The sequence below is a fragment of the Rhinatrema bivittatum genome, chromosome 13, assembly GCF_901001135.1.
Source record: "Rhinatrema bivittatum chromosome 13, aRhiBiv1.1, whole genome shotgun sequence".
Lineage (NCBI taxonomy): Eukaryota > Metazoa > Chordata > Amphibia > Gymnophiona > Rhinatrematidae > Rhinatrema > Rhinatrema bivittatum.
In genome coordinates, this window is record NC_042627.1 from 83365512 (window position 1) to 83391806 (window position 26295).

General features: G+C 47.8%; 1 protein-coding gene across 1 annotated transcript in view; it reads right to left on the reverse strand.

Moving 5' to 3' along the window:
• RASGRF1 (Ras protein specific guanine nucleotide releasing factor 1) overlaps positions 1–26295 on the reverse strand; it is a 139689-nt gene that overhangs the window by 85675 nt on the left and 27719 nt on the right. The window contains 3 exon segments of the mRNA XM_029574978.1: positions 470–562; positions 10634–10781; positions 11571–11677. Coding sequence (XP_029430838.1) covers positions 470–562; positions 10634–10781; positions 11571–11677 — 348 coding nt within the window.

Consider the following 26295-nt stretch of genomic DNA (forward strand, 5'->3'; position numbering starts at 1 on the left):
GTATCCCTCTTCCAGTATCACGTGGTCTATGTAACCGGTGCAGTCCATATCCCTCCTCCAGTAACACATGGTCTATGTAACCAGTACAGTCCGTATCCCTCCTCCAGTAACGCATGGTCTATGTAACCAATACAGTCCGTATCCCTCCTCCAGTAACGCATGGTCTATGTAACCAGTTCAGTCCATATCCCTCCTCCAGTAACATGTGATCTATGTAACCAGTTCAGTCCGTATCCCTCCTCCAGTAACACATGGTCTATGTAACCAGTACAGTCCGTATCCCTCCTCCAGTAACGCGTAATCTATATGGTTTGTAACCAGGACAGAGTATTGTCTTTCTAAACCAGAAATCCCTCTCTAAGCCATGCTACCTGTGTAACATCATTGCACAGTCCAAGTAGTTCATAACGTTTCCGATAGTACATCCATACGCATGGAGCAGCAGGGTGCTGTCTCCTGGTAAACAAACCTTTTTTATTTTCTTGATGTCACTGTCATCATCACTGGGAGGAAGGGTATGCGTGGATTGGATCCGCTCATTGTCTTTCAGTAAGGTTGCAATCTGTAAGGTAAGAGCAGAGAGCGTGAGGTGAGGGCTGGTGCTCTGGGCAGAGCAGCAGGGAAATGTCTCATAAGAACATAAGAAATTGCCATGCTGGGTCAGACCAAGGGTCCATCAAGCCCAGCATCCTGTTTCCAACAGAGGCCAAACCAGGCCACAAGAACCTGGCAATTACCCAAACACTAAGAAGGTCCCATGCTACTGATGCAATTAATAGCAGTGGCTATTCCCTAAGTAAACTTGATTAATAGCAGGTAATGGACTTCTCCTCCAAGAACTTATCCAAACCTTTTTTGAACCCAGCTACACTAACTGCACTAACCACATCCTCTGGCAACAAATTCCAGAGCTTTATTGTGCGTTGAGCGTCCATCTTCTGCTGTCCTCAAAAAAAGACCAAATCAGTGTACACCTATGAAATTCAGACATCTCAAGCATGCTGAGCAGTAACAGATACAGATTGAACCCAGCCATCCCGTAATTCCTGTCTACACTGCAAGGACATCTCCCAGTTGTCAGCTGTAATAGTTTGATTTTGCCCTCTTCTTTGGTTCTCTGCCATCCTGAGTAGATAATTATTAACCCAACACAAGGATCCTCCATTGCAGTTTCTTACCACCAAGCTTTGTAATAATCTAAACAGCTGTCCGAACATCTGGCCACCTAGATTCCCATGGCCACCAGCTGCTTGGTTTCTGGAGAGTTGCAGCCCACTGTTTCCATGGCCTGCGCTGTCACACATCAGAAAGCACAAGTCTGTCAGATCACAGAATGATGCTTTCCCTCTTTATAAAAATTCCCTTGGTCTCATATACAAGGATGGATTTCTGCCTCTGGAAGTGCCAGCTAAGGTGTACACACATCCACAAACCCCTCTTGCTGCAAAGAAACAACCTGCACAGTCACTTTTGGAAGAGAAACCAGTGCCGGGTCACCTGTGTGATTGGCCACAGGCACATCCTGCAAATGAGAGGTTAATCGGGGGCTGAAATGTAGAAATGTTAAAAACGACAAAACTATTTTATTGAGTGTTTCTGTACTGGTGCAAGTGACTGCTACTATCCCGTGAAGCTGAGATAAGAAGCCTGGGGCTAGCCGTAGAGGTTTTCACTTTATTTGGAAGGCTAAGCTCTAAGGTCCAGTGCTTGCCTAAAGCCAGGGGCGGGTTAGGTGTTTCCTGCTGGTTGTGCTATTCTCTGGCCTCGCAGCTTAGAGCTGTAATTCACTGGCATAGGAGTGGGGCGGGAACAGCTGGGTGCATGGTTGGCAGTGGGGGCCTGATTAATGCAGGGCTTCTAGTTCACCAACTTTGGGGTAAATGGCAGAGTGGATTGGTAGGAGATAACTGCTATTTTCTTGCTCGGGTGTTTTGGCTGAGAGATGGGAAGAGAAGGGGTGCTGGAGGTTGGAACATCTGTGGAATGGTAAGCGAGCGAGCTAAGGACGTTCATTCTCATAACCTGGCATCTACTGATTTTTATTTTTACCTGCAGGTGGCAGGTTAGCGAGGCCTCATTGCCAGGGGAAATCTCTTTTGGAATGATTTTGTGATAAGGCCCTGTGGGTGACAAAGGGGATTTGAAGAATCTAGGGGTTGTTAAATAAGGACCTTCCACGGCTGGGAAAGGGATATGAATTGTGTGTTAGGGGTGAGCAAGTGGGATTCCTGCTTTCCTCACGCTAAACGGAGTTCCATTTCAGCTTCAATGGTGGAAAATGGCTATAAAATTCTTTATGGGTGGTTCCTGACTGAGAGGATTGGGGGACTCCTGCTGCCATGGCTGTGGTCTGATGGGCTCTTTTTTACATATGTGGTGGGACTGCCCAAAGGTAGTTTCGTTTTGGGATTCGCTGGTACAGCTGATTAGGTATTTGTTCTCTCACAATATCCCTAAGGATCCACTGGGTTTTTTTTCTTTTAAATATCCCATTTTATGAACCTCCTATTGCTGTTTTCTTATCCCACCAAATAATATCAGCTGCAAGGGGGGATGTAGCGTATTTTTGGAGGAAGGCTTCCTCACCGCCATTGCAAAGTGATTCAGAGGTTAAGCAAGCTCGATTGTTTGGAGAAATTTGAGAAATTATGGCATCGTTATATTCTTTGGCGAAGGAAGACTAAACCAGTGGAGGGTAGGGGGAATAGGTAGGTGATTGGTAGGGGCTGCCATGCAGTTCGTATGTAGAGAATGATGGTGGGAGGGGGGAGGGTAGTATCAGCAAAATGAAGACGCAAGACTCAAGTAATGGTGCTAGACTATGTGTATTGCTATAGGTTTTGTTACATTTCCGATTCTATACGACATAGTAACGTACCACTCTTCAGACCTGACTTTTACTGAAGTAATGGTGCCAGAGTATGTGTATTGCTATAGGTTTTATAACATTTCCGATTCTATACGACATAGTAACGTACCACTCTTCAGACCTGACTTTTACTGAAGTAATGGTGCAAGAGTATGTGTATTGCTATAGGTTTTGTTACATTTCCGATTCTATACGACATAGTAACGCACCACTCTTCAGACCTGACTTTTACTGAAGTAATGGTGCTAGAGTATGTGTATTGCTATAGGTTTTATAACATTTCCAATTCTATACGACATAGAAACGTACCACTCTTCAGACCTGACTTTTACTGAAGTAATGGTGCCAGAGTATGTGTATTGCTATAGGTTTCGTTACATTTCCGATTCTATACGACATAGTAACATACCACTCTTCAGACCTGACTTTTACTGAAGTAATGGTGCCAGAGTATGTGTATTGCTATAGGTTTCGTTACATTTCCGATTCTATACGACATAGTAACGTACCACTCTTCAGACTTGACTTTTACTGAAGTAATGGTGCCAGAGTATGTGTATTGCTATAGGTTTTGTTACATTTCTGATTCTATACGACATAGTAACGTACCACTCTTCAGACCTGACTTTTATTGAAGTAATGGTGCCAGAGTATGTGTATTGCTATAGGTTTCGTTACATTTCCGATTCTATACGACATAGTAACGTACCACTCTTCAGACCTGACTTTTATTGAAGTAATGGTGCCAGAGTATGTGTATTGCTATAGGTTTCGTTACATTTCCGATTCTATACGACATAGTAACGTACCACTCTTCAGACCTGACTTTTACTGAAGTAATGGTGCTAGAGTATGTGTATTGCTATAGGTTTTGTTACATTTCCGATTCTATATGACATAGTAACGTACCACTCTTCAGACCTGACTTTTACTGAAGTAATGGTGCTAGAGTATGTGTATTGCTATAGGTTTTGTTACATTTCCGACCTGATTCGATACTTGTAAACCGACCTGATTCGATACTTGTATTGAGAATGTCGGTATATAAAAATCCGAAATAAATAAATAAATAAATTTCCGATTCTATATGACATAGTAACGTACCACTCTTCAGACCTGACTTTTACTGAAGTAATGGTGCAAGAGTATGTGTATTGCTATAGGTTTTGTTACATTTCCGATTCTATACGACATAGTAACGTACCACTCTTCAGACCTGACTTTTACTGAAGTAATGGTGCTAGAGTATGTGTATTGCTATAGGTTTTGTTACATTTCCGATTCTATACAACATAGTAACGTACCACTCTTCAGACCTGACTTTTACTGAAGTAATGGTGCAAGAGTATGTGTATTGCTATAGGTTTTGTTACATTTCCGATTCTATACGACATAGTAACGTACCACTCTTCAGACCTGACTTTTACTGAAGTAATGGTGCTAGAGTATGTGTATTGCTATAGGTTTTGTTACATTTCCGATTCTATACAACATAGTAACGTACCACTCTTCAGACCTGACTTTTACTGAAGTAATGGTGCTAGAGTATGTGTATTGCTATAGGTTTTGTTACATTTCCGATTCTATACAACATAGTAACATACCACTCTTCAGACCTGACATTTACTGAAGTTTTGCAATATTTTACACACATGATTTTTGTGACAATGTTTCTACTGCATTAAGATCTGTTTGTAAACTCAGTAGCATTCAAGTAGGTTAACGAGAGGATGTGGTTGCTTAGAATTCTGTTAATGTGGACTGGAGTCCTTAAATAGGACTAATATGTGTTTTGCTGGAAATGAATAAAAGCTTCAATTTAAAAAAAAGCAGCCTGGGGCTGAGTGTGATGTGAACATAATAACATAAGACTTGCGATACTGGGTCAGACCAAAACTCCATGAAGTCCAGTATCCTGTTACCAACAGTGGCCAAGCCAGGTCACAAGTACCTGGCAGGATCCCAAGGGGTAGATACATCCCATGGACTTTTCCTCCAGGAACTTGTTAAACCTTTTTTAAATGCAGCTACACTAATAGCTTTCACCACATCCTCTGGCAATGAATTCCAGAGCTTAATTATGCATTGAGTACTAAAAATATGTTATCTTATTAGTTTTAAATTTATTACCTAATAACTGAGCGAGACCCGCAGACCAGCTGGGTGTGTGGACACAGAAACAGAAGAAAATTTCATATAAATTAGGAACCGCTGCACAGAAGGACATCGCAGCAGGAATTCTCTCAGTAAGCAGAGAGGCAAGTTAGAGAGGCAGGAACCTTCTGGAAATGTGAGTAATGGGATCAGGAAGGACCGAGAAAGCATGCAGCAAGAGACCTGCTTCATGGCATCTGCACCTGACTGCAGGACTGAACCTTCGACTGGGACATGCGCACACTTCTATGAGCCCAGAAATTCTGATCAGAATAGATCACGCTGACATCCCTAATGCAAGCGAAGAGAGAAATAGGGAAGGAAAGAAAGAAAGAATTATTGACAGGCTGATGCAATAACCTGTGCATTGAAACCATGCTCTGAAATTCAGCACACAGTTTCTTAACGCACAGGTTAGAATTTTTATTAACACCCAATGCAATAAGCTAACGCATCGGGAGTTAAAATGTGCACATGGGGACCGATGCAATACAGGGCGCTCAGCCAAGCGCACTGTTTAACCTGTGGTTGGACGCGTGATATGTAGGTGCGACCACAGCCCCTTCTGCTATAAGGGGATTAGCGCTTCCAACGTGCCACAAAACTAATAGCGCTCAGAACATGCAAATGCATGTCGATGAGGCTATTAGTTATTCACCCCACATGCAAAAATAAAATGTACTTTCAATCCGCACATTTTTACGCTCAGAAATTAATGTCTGCCCAGAGCAGGCGTTAATTTCTGAGCACCCCAAAAAGTTGTACAGAAAAGCTGAAAATACTGCTTTTCTCTACATCCTCTGACTTAATATCATGGCAAAATTAAGTAGGAGGAACAAAAAGTTTAAAAGATTAAAAAAAACAAAAAATTAAACAAAAAAAAACAAAAAAAGAGTGCTGGCGATCAGGTTAGGGAAACGGACGCTCAGTTAACCAGCGTCCATTTCCCAAACCTGTGGCTGTGCGCCAGTTAGGAAAACGGACACCGATAAATTCAGACAACCGCAGAGAGCCGACCTCTCCTGGGCACCCGCTGCCAAGGAGGCGCGTAATCGACCCTAGCGCCTTCTGAGCAGCGCGACCTCTAATTTAAATATTGCATGGCACCCCCAGGAGAGGTGCCTGGTTGTGCGTTAGGAAAGCGGGCGCTGAACACTCAGCGTCGGCCTTGGGAGCATTTTTATTGCATCGGCTCCATGATGAATTAAAACGTGCGTTCAGCACAGGCTGAACACACATTTTAGCTTGGGAAAGGAGGGGAGGTGCCCTGGAGCGCTTGAGTTTTCCCCTTTACCCGAAGCTCACTGCAGCCTCTATTGAGAGGAGACCCTGGCAGGAGACCAGTGTACAACCCAGGCCGCGGTCTTCATCCCTCCCATCCCCATGTACAGCCCTGGAACTGCTTGCAGACAGGGATACTGTGAGTGCTTGGAAGAAGCAGAAGATATGCAGCAGACCTGAGACACTGAGCAGAGACTCTGGCACTGCTGAATTCCCAGCTGGAAGCTTAACTCCACCTCTGACCTGGAGTACAGTTTCCAGCGATAAGAAAATTCAGGTTAGGCACTGGGGAGCGCTGCTTAATGCCGTCTTTTGCATGGGATTTCCATGTGAGGGCGCTAAGCAGGATTCACATTCTGTGAGCGTAAAACTCCTTCTTGCATCGGCGTTTAGGTTTACACTCACAAGCATGTGCTCAGGCACACAATTTTACCCTCAAAAATGAACGCCAGACCTGGAGCTGGCATTAAGTCTTGAGGAGTCCCAAAAGTTTACAGAAAAAGCAGAAAATACTGCTTTTCTCTGGTTCTTCAGACTTAATAACGTGGTGATATTAAATTAGAGGAACCACAGAAAGCAGCAACGTGAAAAATAAAATGTCTTGCCGGCAATCAGGTTAGGAAAACGGAGACTTGTAAAAGTGAACGTCTGTTTTCCTAACCCGTGCACAGCCTCATCTCCTGGGCTCATGATGTCATGGACCCGCTAGGGACACACAATGTATCCCTAGCTGGTCCTTTTTAGCACCGTGGCTCATTTGCCTATTGCACTGAGTGCCTGGGAGAGGTGATTGTGCATGCGTCCAGTTTGGATGCACATTTTTATCGTGTCGGTACTGCATGAGCCTGAACATGTGCGTTTTACTGCTGGTAAAGCTGTGTGTTCAGCTGAATGTGACTTTGGCATCAGCCTGGGAGAGAGTTCAAGCTGTGTTTGGAAAGAAACCACAGTGTACTGGTGAACAAGGGTTCTTTAGTGCATATATTGGTGATATGCAAAGAAGGTCTACTGTTATATGTGTAGATTAGCACAGTCCAGAAATGCAACAAACTACTAGCAAATAAATTCATAAACATAACAAAACTATGTTAAACATTACAGTATACAAAGACAAAACCTCACAAACATTGCATCAAGGTAATCAGCATACGACTTGTAAACACATCCAAAAGAAAGGTGATTCATTGCACGTGCACAAAATTATTGACATCTGGGAAGTTTCTTTGATTTTCTGTTTGCTTGAGAAGTTTGTAACGCTTTGCGCCAGGAAACGTGCAAAACGCGGGGGATTTATTGCAGGAATGAAATTGAGGATATTTGAAAATATTATTTGCCTTAGCTGGGGATTCACTGTAAGTTTGTAAACGTTTTGTAAACAATAATGTAGTTTTGTGTCTATGATTAGAGACTAAATACAGTGAAATGTTTTGGATGTGTTTACAAGTTATATACTGGTTATATTGTGAGCTTTCGTCTTATGTACAATGTAATGGTTTATGTACTTCTCTTATGCGTTACTTAGTTGTTTCTGAATTTATAGCGTAGATTTTGCTGGTAGTTTGTTGTATTTCTTGAGCATCTGGAAACTTTACTGTCTTATAAATTTCATTCTTCTGCTAACAGAAAAGAGGAAATACAAGTTGTTGCAAAGGTGAGAAATCCGATTCTTGGGAGAGTTTTTTGTCAGAGTGGAATAACTTTCCTGCTAGTTCCAGCTCTCCTCTCACCCTCCAAGGGCCACGGTGACTGTGTGAGCTTTGCATTATACCGGTAGCAGGGGAGGATGGCAGGGCTCAGGTGAGCAACATCTCAAGTCCCATGGAGTCACTGGACCTCAGACGAGGGTAGGAGGTGAATGCTTGCCCCCAGGCACTTTACAGCAGGTTTACAGACTGCTGGACCCAGAAATGTCCCCTCACCAAAGAGCTGACAGCCTCTGTCAGTCCCTGAACAGAGCAGTAGCACTGCTCACCTGCTATCATTGTCCAGATTATTGCTCCACAAGCTGTAACGGAAAGCTTCCAGTTTATAAATATTCAGTAGAAAGACCTTTCTAGTATCAAACAAGCAAACTTTGCACATTAAAGTAGAAATGGATCATTTGATCTTTTGCTACAAAGGAGAGAGGACTGTCACAGCCAGAAGACAATGTAGCAATGCAAATCATTTGGCATACAGGACTTAAAGAAAATGTCTTCATTAACATCAGGGGCAGATTATGCTGCTCTCTTCAGACTTTGTAAACAACTCACATCCATATCTTATATCTATCTATCTATCTTATATCTTAAATCTATCATATCTATCTTATATCTATCTTATATCTTAAATCTATCATATCTATCTTATATCTATCTATCTTATATCTATCTTATATCTTAAATCTATCATATCTATCTTATATCTATCTATCTTATATCTATCTTATATCTATCTATCTTATATCTTAAATCTATCATATCTATCTATCTTATATCTATCTTATTTATTTATTTAAAAGCTTTGCTATACCGTCATTCATAATCACATCACAATGGTGTACAATATGTTTAACTCTATAAAAAGTCACATACTCAGAAACAAAATTGAACAACATTAACATTAGTGAAATATATATCTATCTATCTTATATCTATCTATCTCATATCTATCTTATATCTGTCTATCTATCTATCTATCTTATTGCCTGAGTCAATACAGAGGAGAGATGTAAAGCCAGGCCAAGAAAAATTAATGGTAGGATTGGGTTTAGTAAGCTTTCAAAGAGAGAGGGCTGTAAATTAGTCTTATCTCTGTGTATGTACCCAACAAAGCCCTGCTGCTTCCAGTAGTTTCTGTGTAAGGACTGGAATGAGTCACAAAACACCAATATTTCTCAGTTCTAGGCCCTGGTGAGAGTATAAGGAAGGGGAGAGTGAATCTATCTATCTACAGAAAAAGTATTAGTATAGGGGAGGGGAGTGGGAGGTCTATGCCCAGGTGAGAGAGTGTCAGGGAGGGGAGTGGGAGTTCTGGTCTAGGTGAGAGTGTAGAAGAGGGGTCTATGCCCAGGTGAGAGTGTCGGGGAGGGAAGTGGGAGATCTGGGCTAGGTGAGAGTGTCGGGGAGGGGAGTGGTTCTGGTCTAGGTGAGAGTGTAGGGGAGGGGGGTGGGAGTTCTGGTCTAGGTGAGAGTGTAGAGGAGGGGTCTATGCCCAGGTGAGAGTGTCAGGGAGGGGAGTGGGAGGTCTATGCCCAGGTGAGAGTGTCAGGGAAGGGTTTATGCCCAGGTGAGAGAGTGTCGGGGAGGGGAGTGGGAGATCTGGGCTAGGTGAGAGTGTCGGGGAGGGGAGTGGTTCTGGTCTAGGTGAGAGTGTAGGGGAGGGGGGTGGGAGTTCTGGTTTAGGTGAGAGTGTAGAGGAGGGGTCTATGCCCAGGTGAGAGTGTCAGGGAGGGGAGTGGGAGGTCTATGCCCAGGTGAGAGTGTCGGGGAAGGGTTTATGCCCAGGTGAGAGAGTGTCGGGGAGGGGAGTGGTTCTGGTCTAGGTGAGAGTGTAGGGAGGGGTCTATGCCCAGGGGGAGGGGAGTGGGAGGTCTATGCCCAGGTGAGAGTGTCAGGGAGGGGTTTATGCCCAGGTGAGAGTGTCGGGGAGGGGTTTATGCCCAGGTGACAGTGTTGGGGAGGGGAGTGGTTCTGGTCTAGGTGAGAGTGTGGGGGAGGGGGTTTATGCCCAGGTGAGAGAGTGTTGGGGAGGGGAGTGAGAGTTCTGGTCTAGGTGAGAGTGTAGAGGAGGGGTCTATGCCCAGGTGAGAGTGTCGGGGAGGGGAGTGAGAGTTCTGGTCTAGGTGAGAGTGTAGGGGAGGGGTCTATGCCCAGGTGAGAGTGTCGGGGAGGGGAGTGGGAGTTCTGGGCTAGGTGAGAGTGTAGGGGAGGGGTCTATGCCCAGGTGAGAGTGTCGGGGAGGGGAGTGAGAGTTCTGGGCTAGGTGAGAGTGTAGGGGAGGGGTCTATGCCCAGGTGAGAGTGTCGGGGAGGGGAGTGGGAGTTCTGGTCTAGGTGAGAGTGTAGGGGAGGGGTCTATGCCCAGGTGAGAGTGTCGGGGAGGGGAGTGGGAGTTCTGGGCTAGGTGAGAGTGTCGGGGAGGGGTTTATGCCCAGGTGAGAGTGTCGGGGAGGGGAGTGAGAGTTCTGGTCTAGTGAGAGTGTAGGGGAGGGGTCTATGCCCAGGTGAGAGTGTCGGGGAGGGGAGTGGGAGTTCTGGGCTAGGTGAGAGTGTAGGGGAGGGGTCTATGCCCAGGTGAGAGTGCAGGGTGGGAGCAGGGCTTTTTGGCCAGGAGGAGAGATGTTTTTTACCTCTGACTTTAGCCGTTCCACCTCTATTTCCCCGTCTTCAATTTGCTGTCGGAGTTGCTTTGCCACTGTCTTTTCAGTCTCCACAATCTGAAGCAGATGGAGGTATTTCTGCATTAACCCCTCATGCTCTGTTGCCAGATTTCTGTAGCTGTTTGAGAGAAACACAGTAAGTTTCTGCATTTGTACCTTTGCTGCTGGGGTTTCACATTTGTGGTGCTGTGCTGAGAACTTGTCCCACCAAGACTTCCACTCTTACTAAGCTGTGCTGGCAAAACCCATTAATACACACTAAATGCCAATAAGCCAGAGTTTGCAATTGCTGCAATTTTCTATACGTTATTTGCTGGCCCCTTTATCAGGAGTAAGGTAGGCACCTTCCCAACCAAACCAGGTGCACAGAAATAAAATCACTGCACCAGAAAAGCTAAACCTATGGTAATGATCTACACTGCATGCATTGATAAGGCAATCGGTATCATTGCCAGCTATGGGGGAGGCTGATTTAAAGGACCTCCCTAGGTAAGAATTCCTTAGTGGTCTGTGGGTGAATCCTCAACCTCACCCACTCGCCTACCCAGCCCATAAATTAAAAAAGAAAGTTAGCATGCTTGGCCACGACGTCAAGGATGCGCAGTGGTGCGGCGTCACAGAGCACTTGCACATTGATGGAGTGGAAGAGCTTCCTGTTGCGGAAGATTCTCCTCCCCATTGTGCGGTGGGATGATGGCTATGTGAGTGCAGGGAATACCCTCCCACTACATTGGGAAAGTTTGCAAAGGCATAAAAGCCTCTCTTGATATCCATCAAGTCCTGCCTGTCCCAAGGGAATGCTATGTAGCACTCAAAGTAGTTGGATACAGCTGATATGATCTGGCCCAGACAGGGTGAAAAAGATGCAGTACGAGCACCGTGAGCAACCTTGCATGTGTGCTCTTACCTGGCGTTAGTTATTGCTGCCACCCACTCATCGCAATCCTTTGCATCCTCAGTCCTCAGCTCCAGTGCCTTTTGGTTTTCATGGTTGAAATTCACAGTAAAATAATACTGTAAAGACAAATTGTAAAGATTTGTATTACTTATATACACAGTGAAGAATTAACTATGATAAGTCATGATCGTAATTGTTGATTTGAAAGATTTTGGGTCATCACATCACAGCACATCAAACGTAAACAAACTCCAGAAATAGATCATCATAGCATTCCAACAACCCCCAGGAACACAAATTCACACCACCCCAGGAACGGATAATTGCATCATTCTCCCAGAAAATCCAGCAAGGGCTCTTCACACGATTCCCATACAATCCTCAAAAATGATCATCACATAATTCCCACAATCCCGTGGACCTCAAAATCACACAATCCCAGGAACAGGTCATCACAAGATTCCCACAATTCCCAAAAATGCAAAATCACACAACCCCAGGAATGGGTCATCACATCATTCCCACAATCCCCAAGTATGCAAAATCACACAACCCCAGGAATGGGTCATCACATCATTCCCACAATCCCCAAGTATGCAAAATCACACAACCCCAGGAATGGGTCATTGCATCATTCTCCCAGAAATTCCAGGAATGGCTCATGTGATTTACCCACAATCTGCAGGAACAGCTCATCATGTGATTCCAATATAATCTCCAGGAACAGGCCATGACATGATTCCCCTCCATTCCCAGCAAGGTCTCATCACATGATTCCCAAAAAATCTAAAGGAACAAGCCATCACATGAGTCCCACACAATCCCCAGGAATGGCTCATCACATGATTCCCATACAGTCCCTAGGAAAAGGCTCATCACATGATTCCCACACAATCTCCAGGAACATTTATTTATTTAACACTTTTTTATACCGACCTTCATAGTAAATAAACCATATCGGATCGGTTTACATAAAACAAGGGTATAACAGAAGCAATAAATAAAAGTTATTAACAAGAGAAGAAAATAAGATAAAGTTACATTTAACAAGGAGTAAAAACTTGGGAAGCTTAAAAGCTGGAAGGAAGTTAAAGGCCAAAAAATAATTAAAGAAGCATAGTCCAAAAGGAATTTGGATTAAAGCAAGATGCTTTAATCAGTAAGTGCCAGAGTTCTTCGTTTGAATGGTTGTCAGACTTTAATCTTCTACGTCCAAGTGTGGATAAAGAAGATTAAGGGTTGTCTGGAGGATCTTCGAAGGCTTGGTGGAATAGCCACGTCTTAAGTTTTTTTCTGAATGTAATGAGACGGGGTTCTAGTCGGAGGCTTGAAGGAATGTTGTTCCAAATAGATGGACCTGCTATTGAAAAAGCTCGGTCTTTGGTCGAGGAAAGGCGTGAGGCTTTAGTTGGGGGGTAGTTCAAAGTACCTTTATGATTATCTCTAATTGGCCTATTGGAGGAATGAAGTTTGAAGGGTATTTCAAGGCTGAGATGGAGTTGGTGATGGATGGATTTATGTATTAGGGTAATTGCTTTGTAAAGGATTCTGAAATTTACAGGTAGCCAATGTAGGTTTCTGAGGATGGGTGAGATGTGATTTCCACGGCTGGTGTTGGTCAGTAATCTCGCTGCAGCATTTTGAATCATCTGAAGCGGTTTAATGGTCGATTTGGGTAGGCCAAGGAGGAGGGCACTGCAATAGTCAATCTTGGAGAATAACAACGCCTGGAGTACTGTTCTGAAATCTTTGAAAAAAAGAAGTGGCTTGAGTCGTTTCAGAACCTGAAGTCTGTAAAAAGAGTCTTTGGATGTAGTATTAACCATTTTCTTAAGGTTTAGTCTATTATCGAGAATTACTCCTAGATCTCTCACCTGCTTATGAGTGATGAATGTGTTGTGAGGGAATGGTATGGGAATATTTTCTTCATTTGCTGAGATGAGGAGGAGCTCCGTCTTTGAAGAGTTAAAGACCAGATTTAATCTATTGAGGTTAGTGATAGATATAAGGCAGTTATTCCAGTGGGAAAGTGCTTTTGAAATAGATTCTGTAATAGGAATAAGAATCTGTACATCGTCTGCATACAGATAATGAATTAAATTAAGGTCAGATAGCAATTGGCAAAGGGGTAGGAGGTAAATATTAAAAAGGGTTGGGGAAAGGGAAGATCCTTGTGGAACTCCTAAATTGGATTTTGTTAATGGCGATTCTTTGTTGTTGATTTTAACTTTGAAGGATCTATTGTGGAGGAAAGATTTGAACCAACTATGGGCAGATCCTGAGATACCAATGTCTGTTAGGCGATCCAGAAGAATGGAGTGGTTGACGGTGTCAAACGCCGCAGAGATGTCTAACAGGATTAATAAGAAGGAGTAGCCTTTGTCAAGACCCATTATAATATGATCTGTAAGTGAGATAAGGAGGGTTTCTGTGCTGCGTGCTTTGCGGAAGCCATATTGTGAGGGGTGTAGGATATTTTGATCTTCCAGGTATTCTGAAAGCTGGGTGTTTACCAGCTTTTCTGTTATTTTGGCTAAAAATGGCAAATTAGAGATGGGTCTGAAATTGTTAGGTACATTAGGGTCTAGATTGTGTTTCTTGAGAAGGGGTTTGAGTGATGCAGTTTTAGGCTGTCAGGGTAATTTCCTTGGGTTAAAAAGCAATTTATGATACTTGTTAAAGGTTTTGCGATCGTATTTGGAATGAGAAGCAGGAGATTTGAAGGAATATTATCTGCAGGATGGCTAGATGGTTTTTGTCTTTTTAGAAGGGATTCAATCTCTTTAACAGAAATTGATTCGAAGCTTTCAAGTTTGGCTCCCTTGCTTGATTGAGGATTCTTGTCTGAGGTAAGAGGTAGAGTATTTGGAGGAAGAAGGGCGAGCGTATTCAGGATCTTTTGTTGAAAGAATAAAGCAAGTTCATTAGCCTTAGATAGAGCTTGTTCGTCAGGGATGGGTGGAGGAGTTGATTTTGTGATTTGAGTGACGTATGCAAATAGGGCTTGGGCATCGTATTGAAAATGATGAATTTTGTTGGCATAAAATTCTTTTTGTTAGTAGAATAGAGGTCCTATAATGATGTAGAAAGCCTTTGTATTTAGACAAGGTAGTTGAGTTGGGTGTTTTTCGCCAAATATTTTCTCTGTGGCGTAGCTCCTGTTTCATCTGTGTGTTTCATCTCATCATGTGACTCCCACAGAATCCCCTGCAACAGCTCATCACATAATTTCATTTCATCTGTGTGTTTCATCTCATCATGTGACTCCCACAGAATCCCCTGCAACAGCTCATCACATAATTCCCACACAATCCACAGGAATAGGCCATCACGTGATTACCACAGTCTCCAGAAATGGCTGATCACATGATTCCCACACAATCTTCAGGAAAGGGTCATGCTATTATTGCCATGTGATCTCCAGGAACAGATCACGGTATTATTCCCATGCGATGTTCAGGAATGGGTCATGGTATTTATTCCTACACAATGTCCAGGAACGGGTCATCATATAATTCATACACAATCCTCAGGAACCAATCAAAAAGTAATTCCCACACAATCTCCAGGAACGGTTCATCACATAATTTGCACACAATCCCTAAAAAAGGGCCATCACATCACTGTCAAAGTCCCCAGGAATGTGACATCATACAATTCCCATAATCCCTAAAAATGCATCATTACATTATTACCATAGTTCCCTGGAATGCATGATCATATAGTTCCCATAATCCCCAGGAAAGGATCATCGCATTGTTGCCACAAAAACTGCAGGAATCAGTCATTGTATCATTCATTCCAACAATATCTTTTCTAGTGCTTGTTCCATCTTTCTCAGGAATTTGTCATCCTAGATCTCCTGCAAATTGCTGGGAACTAGAGGGGTCAATTATGAAGCCTTCCATTTCAGCCTATGGGGTAATGGACCATTCCAGATATGCATACATAAAAACTACATAAATATGAAAATACTTATGTTCACACCAAGAAATCTACAAACATTTACAAAAACAGTCAGATACCCCCAAAAGTTAAGTGATTTTACTTCCTACTGCCTTGGGTACCTGTATAAATGTTAAACTCTTAGTAGAAGGTCACTGTGGGTACTTGTTGTAAAGTGCCCTGGTTCATGGCACTGTACCCAGAAAGAGGGGATGCAGGACCAGCTCTAGGCTAATTAGCACTCGCTGCAAAATTTGAAATTGGCATCATTCCCCACCAGTGAGAAATACAAGCTGCAGGCTCGCTCTTACCTTCCCTCCTCTCCTCCTCATTCGTAACTTCCATGCTCCCCTCCTTCTGTTAATTTCCATCCCTCTCCATACTTCCTCCCCTGCCCGCCACCCTTCCATCCTCCCCTCCTTGCTCTTAACTTCCCTTCCTCCTCGTTTCTTTCATCCTTGTTCCTATAGGGCACAAGATACAAGAACACAACATAGGAGCACAGATATATTTAGCTGAGACTGTATCCCAGCTAAGAAAACAATCCACATTCATTAGGAAGAGAATTGATTTGCACCTTTTTTCGTTTCTAGTGTGCATTTTTATTGTGGCTTGCTCTAATCCACAATGATTGGCAGTTACATGAGACATGACTTAGACTTGTTAGGAAACAGCTACTAATCATTATGCATTTGGAAAATTCCTAAATCACCGGTATCAGAATGAGGAGCAACCCACACTTTTAACACCTGCTTTGCTGAGCTAACTGCCCAGCATAAAAGTAATAAACTAGCCTGGGTCTTACGTATGCATCTAGGAAGGAACAAACAGCATCTGGCAAAGGCTCAGCAATAATCTGGCTGTCTGGTCCAAGGGGCTGGTAAGTCATGCAGGGAGTTAACTATCTATGGAGTTTATCTGAAAACAGCTGCACAGTGTCCATATAACTGGGAAACATTTCTTATCAGTCCTGGGAAAGTAGAGGGCTTTCTGCAAGGAAAGACTGTCAGATGGAGCTTTGCAAGTTAGCAACAGGACTTTAGAGGGTGGTCTGGCTTGCAGGAGCGCAGGGAGTATAGCCGTCTGGAACTGTATAATAGCACAGACCTGGGTTTAAAGAAAAGTCCAGCAGGAAAACCCTCGTCTTTTTTAAGTTCATTTTCCCTTTTTTATTGGTTCCCTTCTCCCTAGATTGTCATGCCTCCCGGACCAGATGTGAATGCCCCCCGTCTTCCAAAGGCAAGCATCCATGGATCCATCATTGGTGGGTGATTATAACTGGGTTTCCTCCTAGCAGCAGGATACGTGTGATGGTGGTCGTCGGTCCATCAGAATACAATGTCTGAGAAAGCCACTGGAGCCTCAACATGTTCTTATCCAGTCAGCCATGTCAGCGAGTCTAAACAATGTCCTGTTTATGAAACAATGTGGTTCTTTGTCCCTTACACTGACCTGGACTAAGCCCTACACTTCCTTCGTGCTTTCCCTGCTGATGCCCAGGGCTTCTAAGCTTTGCCTCTCTCTCAGTGTCCCATGCATGAGAGAGCAGCGCTGCTGGCAGAAGGCAGGCTCCTCAGCTCCTCTCTCCTGTCAGCAGCGGCAGCATTTCGGCAAATGTATAGAGCGCCATTGCCCGAATACTATGCACAATATTACAATATTACACCTGAATTATCCTCTCTCCACTGGATTCCAACTCAAAAAGGAATGAGATTTAAGAAGAACTTCTCTAAGTTCTCTGTACCTCAAAATTGTCTATTCACAATCTGGCGCGTTCATTGCGATCATCTCAGCAAGGTCTACGAGCAGTATCATCATCTCCCCGAGTGGCGCCTTGTGATGAAGCTGTTGCAGGTTCCCTTTTATTGGAACACTTACGATCTAAAACCCCTTTAAAAAAGCACTAGAAACCTCTCTGTTTAAGCAGGGCTCCGAAGAACTGGAAACAGTCATTAGGTGACGGTATTCAGCTTTTAGGAGGAAGCCCTACATCTCTTTAGTGTAGTACAGGGACTTCCCAAACCTCTCCTGGGACCCCACAGCCAGTCAGGTCACAGGTATGCAAATGTATCTCATGCATATTCATTGTGGATATCCTGGAAACCCGACTGGCTGTGGGGTCCCAGGACAGGTTTGGGAAGCCCCAGTGTAGTATGTGCTACATTTGTTATGTTTTGCACCGGAAATGCTAGCAGATGCGTGTGAGCTATCGTCTTAAAATAATCTAAAGAACACGCTCAAGAACTCGTATGGGAAATTGTATCAGAAAAAATGTGCTCTCCCAGTCGCCTGGCTCTTGCCCACATAGGGCTGCAACCAGTACCGAGTATATGGCACACTCGGTCACCTCATTTACACTGTCCCAACAAACAATGTTTTTTCATTTTTAAACGCCCCAATCACGTGACCCAATCTAAAAACAAAACTTTTTAATACTTATCTGAACTATTGCTCAACACCTAAGTGCTCCGAATGTTTTTCATTGTTTCACTCTTCCACACGTATTTCACAATATGATCGCGCCCACGCGCACTTCAGTCCTTATCTTGTCACTGGACTGTGTCCGCCACTGTTGTGTGCATTCGTTGTTACTTTACGATGCTGCCATGCCACCTTTGAATTTGTTAGCCGGGCACGGCCGAAAGCTGAAAGAGAAATCCCCTGAAGGCGGGCATTACCGCCGAAACATCGTCGATGTCGGGAGGCACGGGAGTGTCTATATAAACGGCAGCCATGTAAAGTAACAACGTATGAGGCTGCCTGTAGGGAGGTCCCGAGGCTCTTGGGGAAGAGGCTCTGAGATTGTTAGGGAGGGAGGTCCAGAGGCTTCTGGGGAGGAGGATCTGAGTTGTAGGGAGGGAATTCCTGAAGCTGCTGAGGAGTAGATCCTAAGGCTGCAAGGAAGGAGGGCCTGAGGCTGTTGGGGAGGTCGCAAGACTTCTAGGGAGGGAGAACCAGAGACTGCTGGGAAAGGAGGTCCTAAGACCATTGGAGAATGAGGACCTGAGACTGCTGGGAAAGGAGGTCCAGAGGCTGTTGAGGAGTGAGGACCTGAGACCACTGGGGAGGAAGGTCCTGAGATTGCTGGGAAAGAAGGACCTGAGACCACAGGGGAGGGAAGACCTGAGACCGATGGAGAATGAGGACCTGAGACTGCTGGGAAAGGAGGTTCTGAGACTGTGGGCGAGGGAGGTGCTGCTGGGGAGGGAGGTCCTGAGGCTGCTGAGGAGTGAGGACCTGAGACCACTGGGGAGGAAGGTCCTGAGACTGCTGGGAAAGGGGGTCCTGAGATTGTGGGCGAGGGAGGTGCTGCTGGGGAGGGAGGTCCTGAGGCTGCTGAGGAGTGAGGACCTGAGACCACTGGGGAGGAAGGTCCTGAGACTGCTGGGAAAGGGGGTCCTGAGATTGTGGGCGAGGGAGGTGCTGCTGGGAGGGAGGTCCTGAAGTCAAGACTATTGGGGTGAACGTCCTGAGTCTGCTAGGGACAGCATCAGGTTGGGGTGGAATGTGCAGTCTATATTTAGCAAATGCGACATTTCAGCTGTGTGTATGACTGTCAGTGAGAGAGGCTCTGCTTTTCCTCATTGTATGTTACCATAGCAACTGGAGAATCAGGCTAGGTAGTACCAAAAGCTACAGCATGAGATACCACATCTCAGTAACCACAGGACCACTACAGAGAGTCAACACGCCGTAGTAATCCCAGTAGCTTGAAGAGATATATTGCACCTTAGTAAGGGGGCTTTGATTTTCAAGTGGGTACATGCCAGAGCACCTTGTCCTCCAACTGCATAATTTGCCATGTGGTTCCTCAAAAAAACATACATCCTGCATGTGAGTATCATCTCTTATTTCCAAAAAATATGCATTGCACAGGACTTCCAGAGAAAGAGATATTGCATCTTAATAACAGCAGGAACAACGCAGCACAGTGTGGAGGAGAAGATACAGCACCTCAGTAAATACAGCAGGGGTAAGCAATTCTGGTCCTGACGTGGCACAAAGAGGCCTGCTTTTCAGGATACCCATAATGAGTATTGTATGAATTTATTTGCATGCACAGTCAACAAAGTATGAAAATATATCTCATGTATATTCATTGTGGATAACCTAAAAACCACACCACCCAAGGACCAGAGTAGCCAACCTCTGAACTACAGAAACCTCAGGGACAGATACCTCACCTCAGTACCTGCAGAGTCCCCAGGGTCAGAGACCTCACCTCAGTAACTGCAGAATCCCCAGGGTCAGAGACCTCACCTCAGTACCTGCAGAGTCCCCAGGGACAGAGACCTCACCTCAGTACCTGCAGAGTCCCCAGGGACAGAGACCTCACCTCAGTACCTGCAGAGTCCCCAGGGACAGAGACCTCACCTCAGTAACTGCAGAGTCCCCAGGGACAGAGACCTCACCTCAGTACCTGCAGAGTCCCCAGGGACAGAGACCTCACCTCAGTACCTGCAGAGTCCCCAGGGACAGAGACCTCACCTCAGTACCTGCAGAGTCCCCAGGGACAGAGACCTCACCTCAGTAACTGCAGAGTCCCCAGGGACAGAGACCTCACCTCAGTACCTGCAGAGTCCCCAGGGACAGAGACCTCACCTCAGTACCTGCAGAATCCCCAGGGTCAGAGACCTCACCTCAGTACCTGCAGAGTCCCCAGGGTCAGATACCTCACCTCAGTACCTGCAGAATCCCCAGGGTCAGAGACCTCACCTCAGTACCTGCAGAATCCCCAGGGTCAGAGACCTCACCTCAGTACCTGCAGAATCCCCAGGGACAGAGACCTCACCTCAGTACCTGCAGAATCCCCAGGGTCAGAGACCTCACCTCAGTACCTGCAGAATCCCCAGGGTCAGAGACCTCACCTCAGTACCTGCAGAATCCCCAGGGACAGAGACCTCACCTCAGTAACTGCAGAATCCCCAGGGTCAGAGACCTCACCTCAGTACCTGCAGAGTCCCCAGGGACAGAGACCTCACCTCAGTACCTGCAGAGTCCCCAGGGACAGAGACCTCACCTCAGTACCTGCAGAATCCCCAGGGACAGAGACCTCACCTCAGTACCTGCAGAGTCCCCAGGGACAGAGACCTCACCTCAGTACCTGCAGAGTCCCCAGGGACAGAGACATCACCTCAGTAACTGCAGAATCCCCAGGGACAGAGACCTCACCTCAGTACCTGCAGAATCCCCAGGGACAGAGACCTCACCTCAGTACCTGCAGAGTCCCCAGGGACAGAGACCTCACCTCAGTAACTGCAGAATCCCCAGGGACAGAGACCTCACCTCAGTACCTGCAGAATCCCCAGGGACAGAGACCTCACCTCAGTACCTGCAGAGTCCCCAGGGACAGAGACCTCACCTCAGTACCTGCAGAATCCCCAGGGACAGAGACCTCACCTCAGTAACCGCAGAATCCCCAGGGTCAGAGACCTCACCTCAGTACCTGCAGAATCCCCAGGGTCAGAGACCTCACCTCAGTACCTGCAGAATCCCCAGGGTCAGAGACCTCACCTCAGTACCTGCAGAATCCCCAGGGACAGAGACCTCACCTCAGTAACTGCAGAATCCCCAGGGTCAGAGACCTCACCTCAGTACCTGCAGAATCCCCAGGGACAGAGACCTCACCTCAGTACCTGCAGAGTCCCCAGGGACAGAGACCTCACCTCAGTACCTGCAGAATCCCCAGGGACAGAGACCTCACCTCAGTAACTGCAGAATCCCCAGGGACAGAGACCTCACCTCAGTACCTGCAGAGTCCCCAGGGACAGAGACCTCACCTCAGTACCTGCAGAGTCCCCAGGGACAGAGACCTCACCTCAGTAACTGCAGAATCCCCAGGGTCAGAGACCTCACCTCAGTACCTGCAGAATCCCCAGGGACAGAGACCTCACCTCAGTAACTGCAGAATCCCCAGGGTCAGAGACCTCACCTCAGTACCTGCAGAATCCCCAGGGACAGAGACCTCACCTCAGTACCTGCAGAGTCCCCAGGGACAGAGACCTCACCTCAGTACCTGCAGAATCCCCAGGGACAGAGACCTCACCTCAGTAACTGCAGAATCCCCAGGGACAGAGACCTCACCTCAGTACCTGCAGAGTCCCCAGGGACAGAGACCTCACCTCAGTACCTGCAGAGTCCCCAGGGACAGAGACATCACCTCAGTAACTGCAGAATCCCCAGGGACAGAGACCTCACCTCAGTACCTGCAGAATCCCCAGGGTCAGAGACCTCACCTCAGTACCTGCAGAATCCCCAGGGACAGAGACCTCACCTCAGTACCTGCAGAATCCCCAGGGTCAGAGACCTCACCTCAGTACCTGCAGAATCCCCAGGGTCAGAGACCTCACCTCAGTACCTGCAGAATCCCCAGGGACAGAGACCTCACCTCAGTACCTGCAGAATCCCCAGGGACAGAGACCTCACCTCAGTACCTGCAGAATCCCCAGGGACAGAGACCTCACCTCAGTACCTGCAGAGTCCCCAGGGACAGAGACCTCACCTCAGTACCTGCAGAATCCCCAGGGACAGAGACCTCACCTCAGTACCTGCAGAGTCCCCAGGGACAGAGACCTCACCTCAGTACCTGCAGAGTCCCCAGGGACAGAGACCTCACCTCAGTACCCGCAGAATCCCCAGGGTCAGAGACCTCACCTCAGTACCTGCAGAATCCCCAGGGTCAGAGACCTCACCTCAGTAACTGCAGAGTCCCCAGGGACAGAGACCTCACCTCAGTACCTGCAGAATCCCCAGGGTCAGAGACCTCACCTCAGTACCTGCAGAATCCCCAGGGTCAGATACCTCACCTCAGTACCTGCAGAGTCCCCAGGGTCAGATACCTCACCTCAGTACCTGCAGAGTCCCCAGGGTCAGATACCTCACCTCAGTACCTGCAGAGTCCCCAGGGTCAGAGACCTCACCTCAGTACCTGCAGAATCCCCAGGGTCAGCGACCTCACCTCAGTACCTGCAGAATCCCCAGGGACAGATACCTCACCTCAGTACCTGCAGAGTCCCCAGGGACAGAGACCTCACCTCAGTACCTGCAGAATCCCCAGGGACAGAGACCTCACCTCAGTACCTGCAGAATCCCCAGGGACAGAGACCTCACCTCAGTACCCGCAGAATCCCCAGGGACAGAGACCTCACCTCAGTACCTGCAGAATCCCCAGGGACAGATACCTCACCTCAGTACCCGCAGAATCCCCAGGGACAGAGACCTCACCTCAGTACCCGCAGAATCCCCAGGGACAGAGACCTCACCTCAGTACCTGCAGAATCCCCAGGGACAGAGACCTCACCTCAGTACCTGCAGAGTCCCCAGGGACAGAGACCTCACCTCAGTACCCGCAGAATCCCCAGGGACAGAGACCTCACCTCAGTACCTGCAGAATCCCCAGGGTCAGAGACCTCACCTCAGTACCTGCAGAATCCCCAGGGTCAGATACCTCACCTCAGTACCTGCAGAATCCCCAGGGACAGAGACCTCACCTCAGTACCTGCAGAATCCCCAGGGACAGAGACCTCACCTCAGTACCCGCAGAATCCCCAGGGACAGAGACCTCACCTCAGTACCCGCAGAATCCCCAGGGACAGAGACCTCACCTCAGTACCCGCAGAATCCCCAGGGTCAGAGACCTCACCTCAGTACCCGCAGAATCCCCAGGGACAGAGACCTCACCTCAGTACCTGCAGAGTCCCCAGGGACAGAGACCTCACCTCAGTAACTGCAGAATCCCCAGGGACAGAGACCTCACCTCAGTACCTGCAGAATCCCCAGGGTCAGAGACCTCACCTCAGTACCTGCAGAATCCCCAGGGTCAGAGACCTCACCTCAGTACCTGCAGAATCCCCAGGGTCAGAGACCTCACCTCAGTACCTGCAGAGTCCCCAGGGACAGATACCTCACCTCAGTACCTGCAGAATCCCCAGGGTCAGAGACCTCACCTCAGTACCTGCAGAGTCCCCAGGGACAGATACCTCACCTCAGTACCTGCAGAATCCCCAGGGTCAGAGACCTCACCTCAGTACCTGCAGAATCCCCAGGGTCAGAGACCTCACCTCAGTACCTGCAGAATCCCCAGGGACAGAGACCTCACCTCAGTACCTGCAGAATCCCCAGGGACAGAGACCTCACCTCAGTACCTGCAGAATCCCCAGGGACAGAGACCTCACCTCAGTACCTGCAGAATCCCCAGGGTCAGATACCTCACCTCAGTACCTGCAGAGTCCCCAGGGTCAGAGACCTCACCTCAGTACCTGCAGAATCCCCAGGGTCAGAGACCTCACCTCAGTACCTGCAGAATCCCCAGGGTCAGAGACCTCACCTCAGTACCTGCAGAATCCCCAGGGACAGAGACCTCACCTCAGTACCTGCAGAATCCCCAGGGTCAGAGACCTCACCTCAGTACCTGCAGAATCCCCAGGGTCAGAGACCTCACCTCAGTACCTGCAGAGTCCCCAGGGACAGAGACCTCACCTCAGTAACTGCAGAGTCCCCAGGGACAGAGACCTCACCTCAGTACCTGCAGAATCCCCAGGGTCAGAGACCTCACCTCAGTACCTGCAGAATCCCCAGGGTCAGAGACCTCACCTCAGTACCTGCAGAGTCCCCAGGGTCAGAGACCTCACCTCAGTACCTGCAGAGTCCCCAGGGACAGAGACCTCACCTCAGTACCTGCAGAGTCCCCAGGGTCAGAGACCTCACCTCAGTACCTGCAGAGTCCCCAGGGACAGAGACCTCACCTCAGTACCTGCAGAGTCCCCAGGGTCAGAGACCTCACCTCAGTACCTGCAGAATCCCCAGGGTCAGAGACCTCACCTCAGTACCTGCAGAATCCCCAGGGTCAGAGACCTCACCTCAGTACCTGCAGAATCCCCAGGGACAGAGACCTCACCTCAGTACCTGCAGAATCCCCAGGGTCAGAGACCTCACCTCAGTACCTGCAGAATCCCCAGGGTCAGAGACCTCACCTCAGTACCTGCAGAGTCCCCAGGGTCAGAGACCTCACCTCAGTACCTGCAGAGTCCCCAGGGACAGAGACCTCACCTCAGTACCTGCAGAATCCCCAGGGTCAGAGACCTCACCTCAGTACCTGCAGAATCCCCAGGGTCAGAGACCTCACCTCAGTACCTGCAGAGTCCCCAGGGACAGAGACCTCACCTCAGTACCTGCAGAGTCCCCAGGGACAGAGACCTCACCTCAGTACCTGCAGAGTCCCCAGGGTCAGAGACCTCACCTCAGTACCTGCAGAATCCCCAGGGTCAGAGACCTCACCTCAGTACCTGCAGAATCCCCAGGGTCAGAGACCTCACCTCAGTACCTGCAGAATCCCCAGGGTCAGAGACCTCACCTCAGTACCTGCAGAATCCCCAGGGACAGAGACCTCACCTCAGTACCTGCAGAATCCCCAGGGACAGAGACCTCACCTCAGTACCTGCAGAGTCCCCAGGGACAGAGACCTCACCTCAGTACCTGCAGAATCCCCAGGGACAGAGACCTCACCTCAGTACCTGCAGAGTCCCCAGGGTCAGAGACCTCACCTCAGTAACTGCAGAATCCCCAGGGTCAGAGACCTCACCTCAGTACCTGCAGAATCCCCAGGGACAGAGACCTCACCTCAGTACCTGCAGAGTCCCCAGGGACAGAGACCTCACCTCAGTACCTGCAGAATCCCCAGGGTCAGAGACCTCACCTCAGTACCTGCAGAATCCCCAGGGTCAGAGACCTCACCTCAGTACCTGCAGAATCCCCAGGGTCAGAGACCTCACCTCAGTACCTGCAGAGTCCCCAGGGACAGAGACCTCACCTCAGTACCTGCAGAATCCCCAGGGACAGAGACCTCACCTCAGTACCTGCAGAGTCCCCAGGGTCAGAGACCTCACCTCAGTACCTGCAGAATCCCCAGGGTCAGAGACCTCACCTCAGTAACTGCAGAATCCCCAGGGTCAGAGACCTCACCTCAGTAACTGCAGAATCCCCAGGGACAGAGACCTCACCTCAGTACCTGCAGAATCCCCAGGGTCAGATACCTCACCTCAGTACCTGCAGAGTCCCCAGGGTCAGAGACCTCACCTCAGTAACTGCAGAATCCCCAGGGTCAGAGACCTCACCTCAGTACCTGCAGAATCCCCAGGGACAGAGACCTCACCTCAGTACCTGCAGAGTCCCCAGGGACAGAGACCTCACCTCAGTAACTGCAGAATCCCCAGGGTCAGAGACCTCACCTCAGTAACTGCAGAATCCCCAGGGTCAGAGACCTCACCTCAGTAACTGCAGAATCCCCAGGGTCAGAGACCTCACCTCAGTACCTGCAGAGTCCCCAGGGACAGAGACCTCACCTCAGTACCTGCAGAATCCCCAGGGACAGAGACCTCACCTCAGTACCTGCAGAGTCCCCAGGGTCAGAGACCTCACCTCAGTACCTGCAGAATCCCCAGGGTCAGAGACCTCACCTCAGTAACTGCAGAATCCCCAGGGTCAGAGACCTCACCTCAGTAACTGCAGAATCCCCAGGGTCAGAGACCTCACCTCAGTACCTGCAGAATCCCCAGGGTCAGAGACCTCACCTCAGTACCTGCAGAATCCCCAGGGACAGAGACCTCACCTCAGTACCTGCAGAATCCCCAGGGTCAGAGACCTCACCTCAGTACCTGCAGAATCCCCAGGGACAGAGACCTCACCTCAGTACCTGCAGAATCCCCAGGGACAGAGACCTCACCTCAGTACCTGCAGAATCCCCAGGGTCAGAGACCTCACCTCAGTACCTGCAGAATCCCCAGGGTCAGAG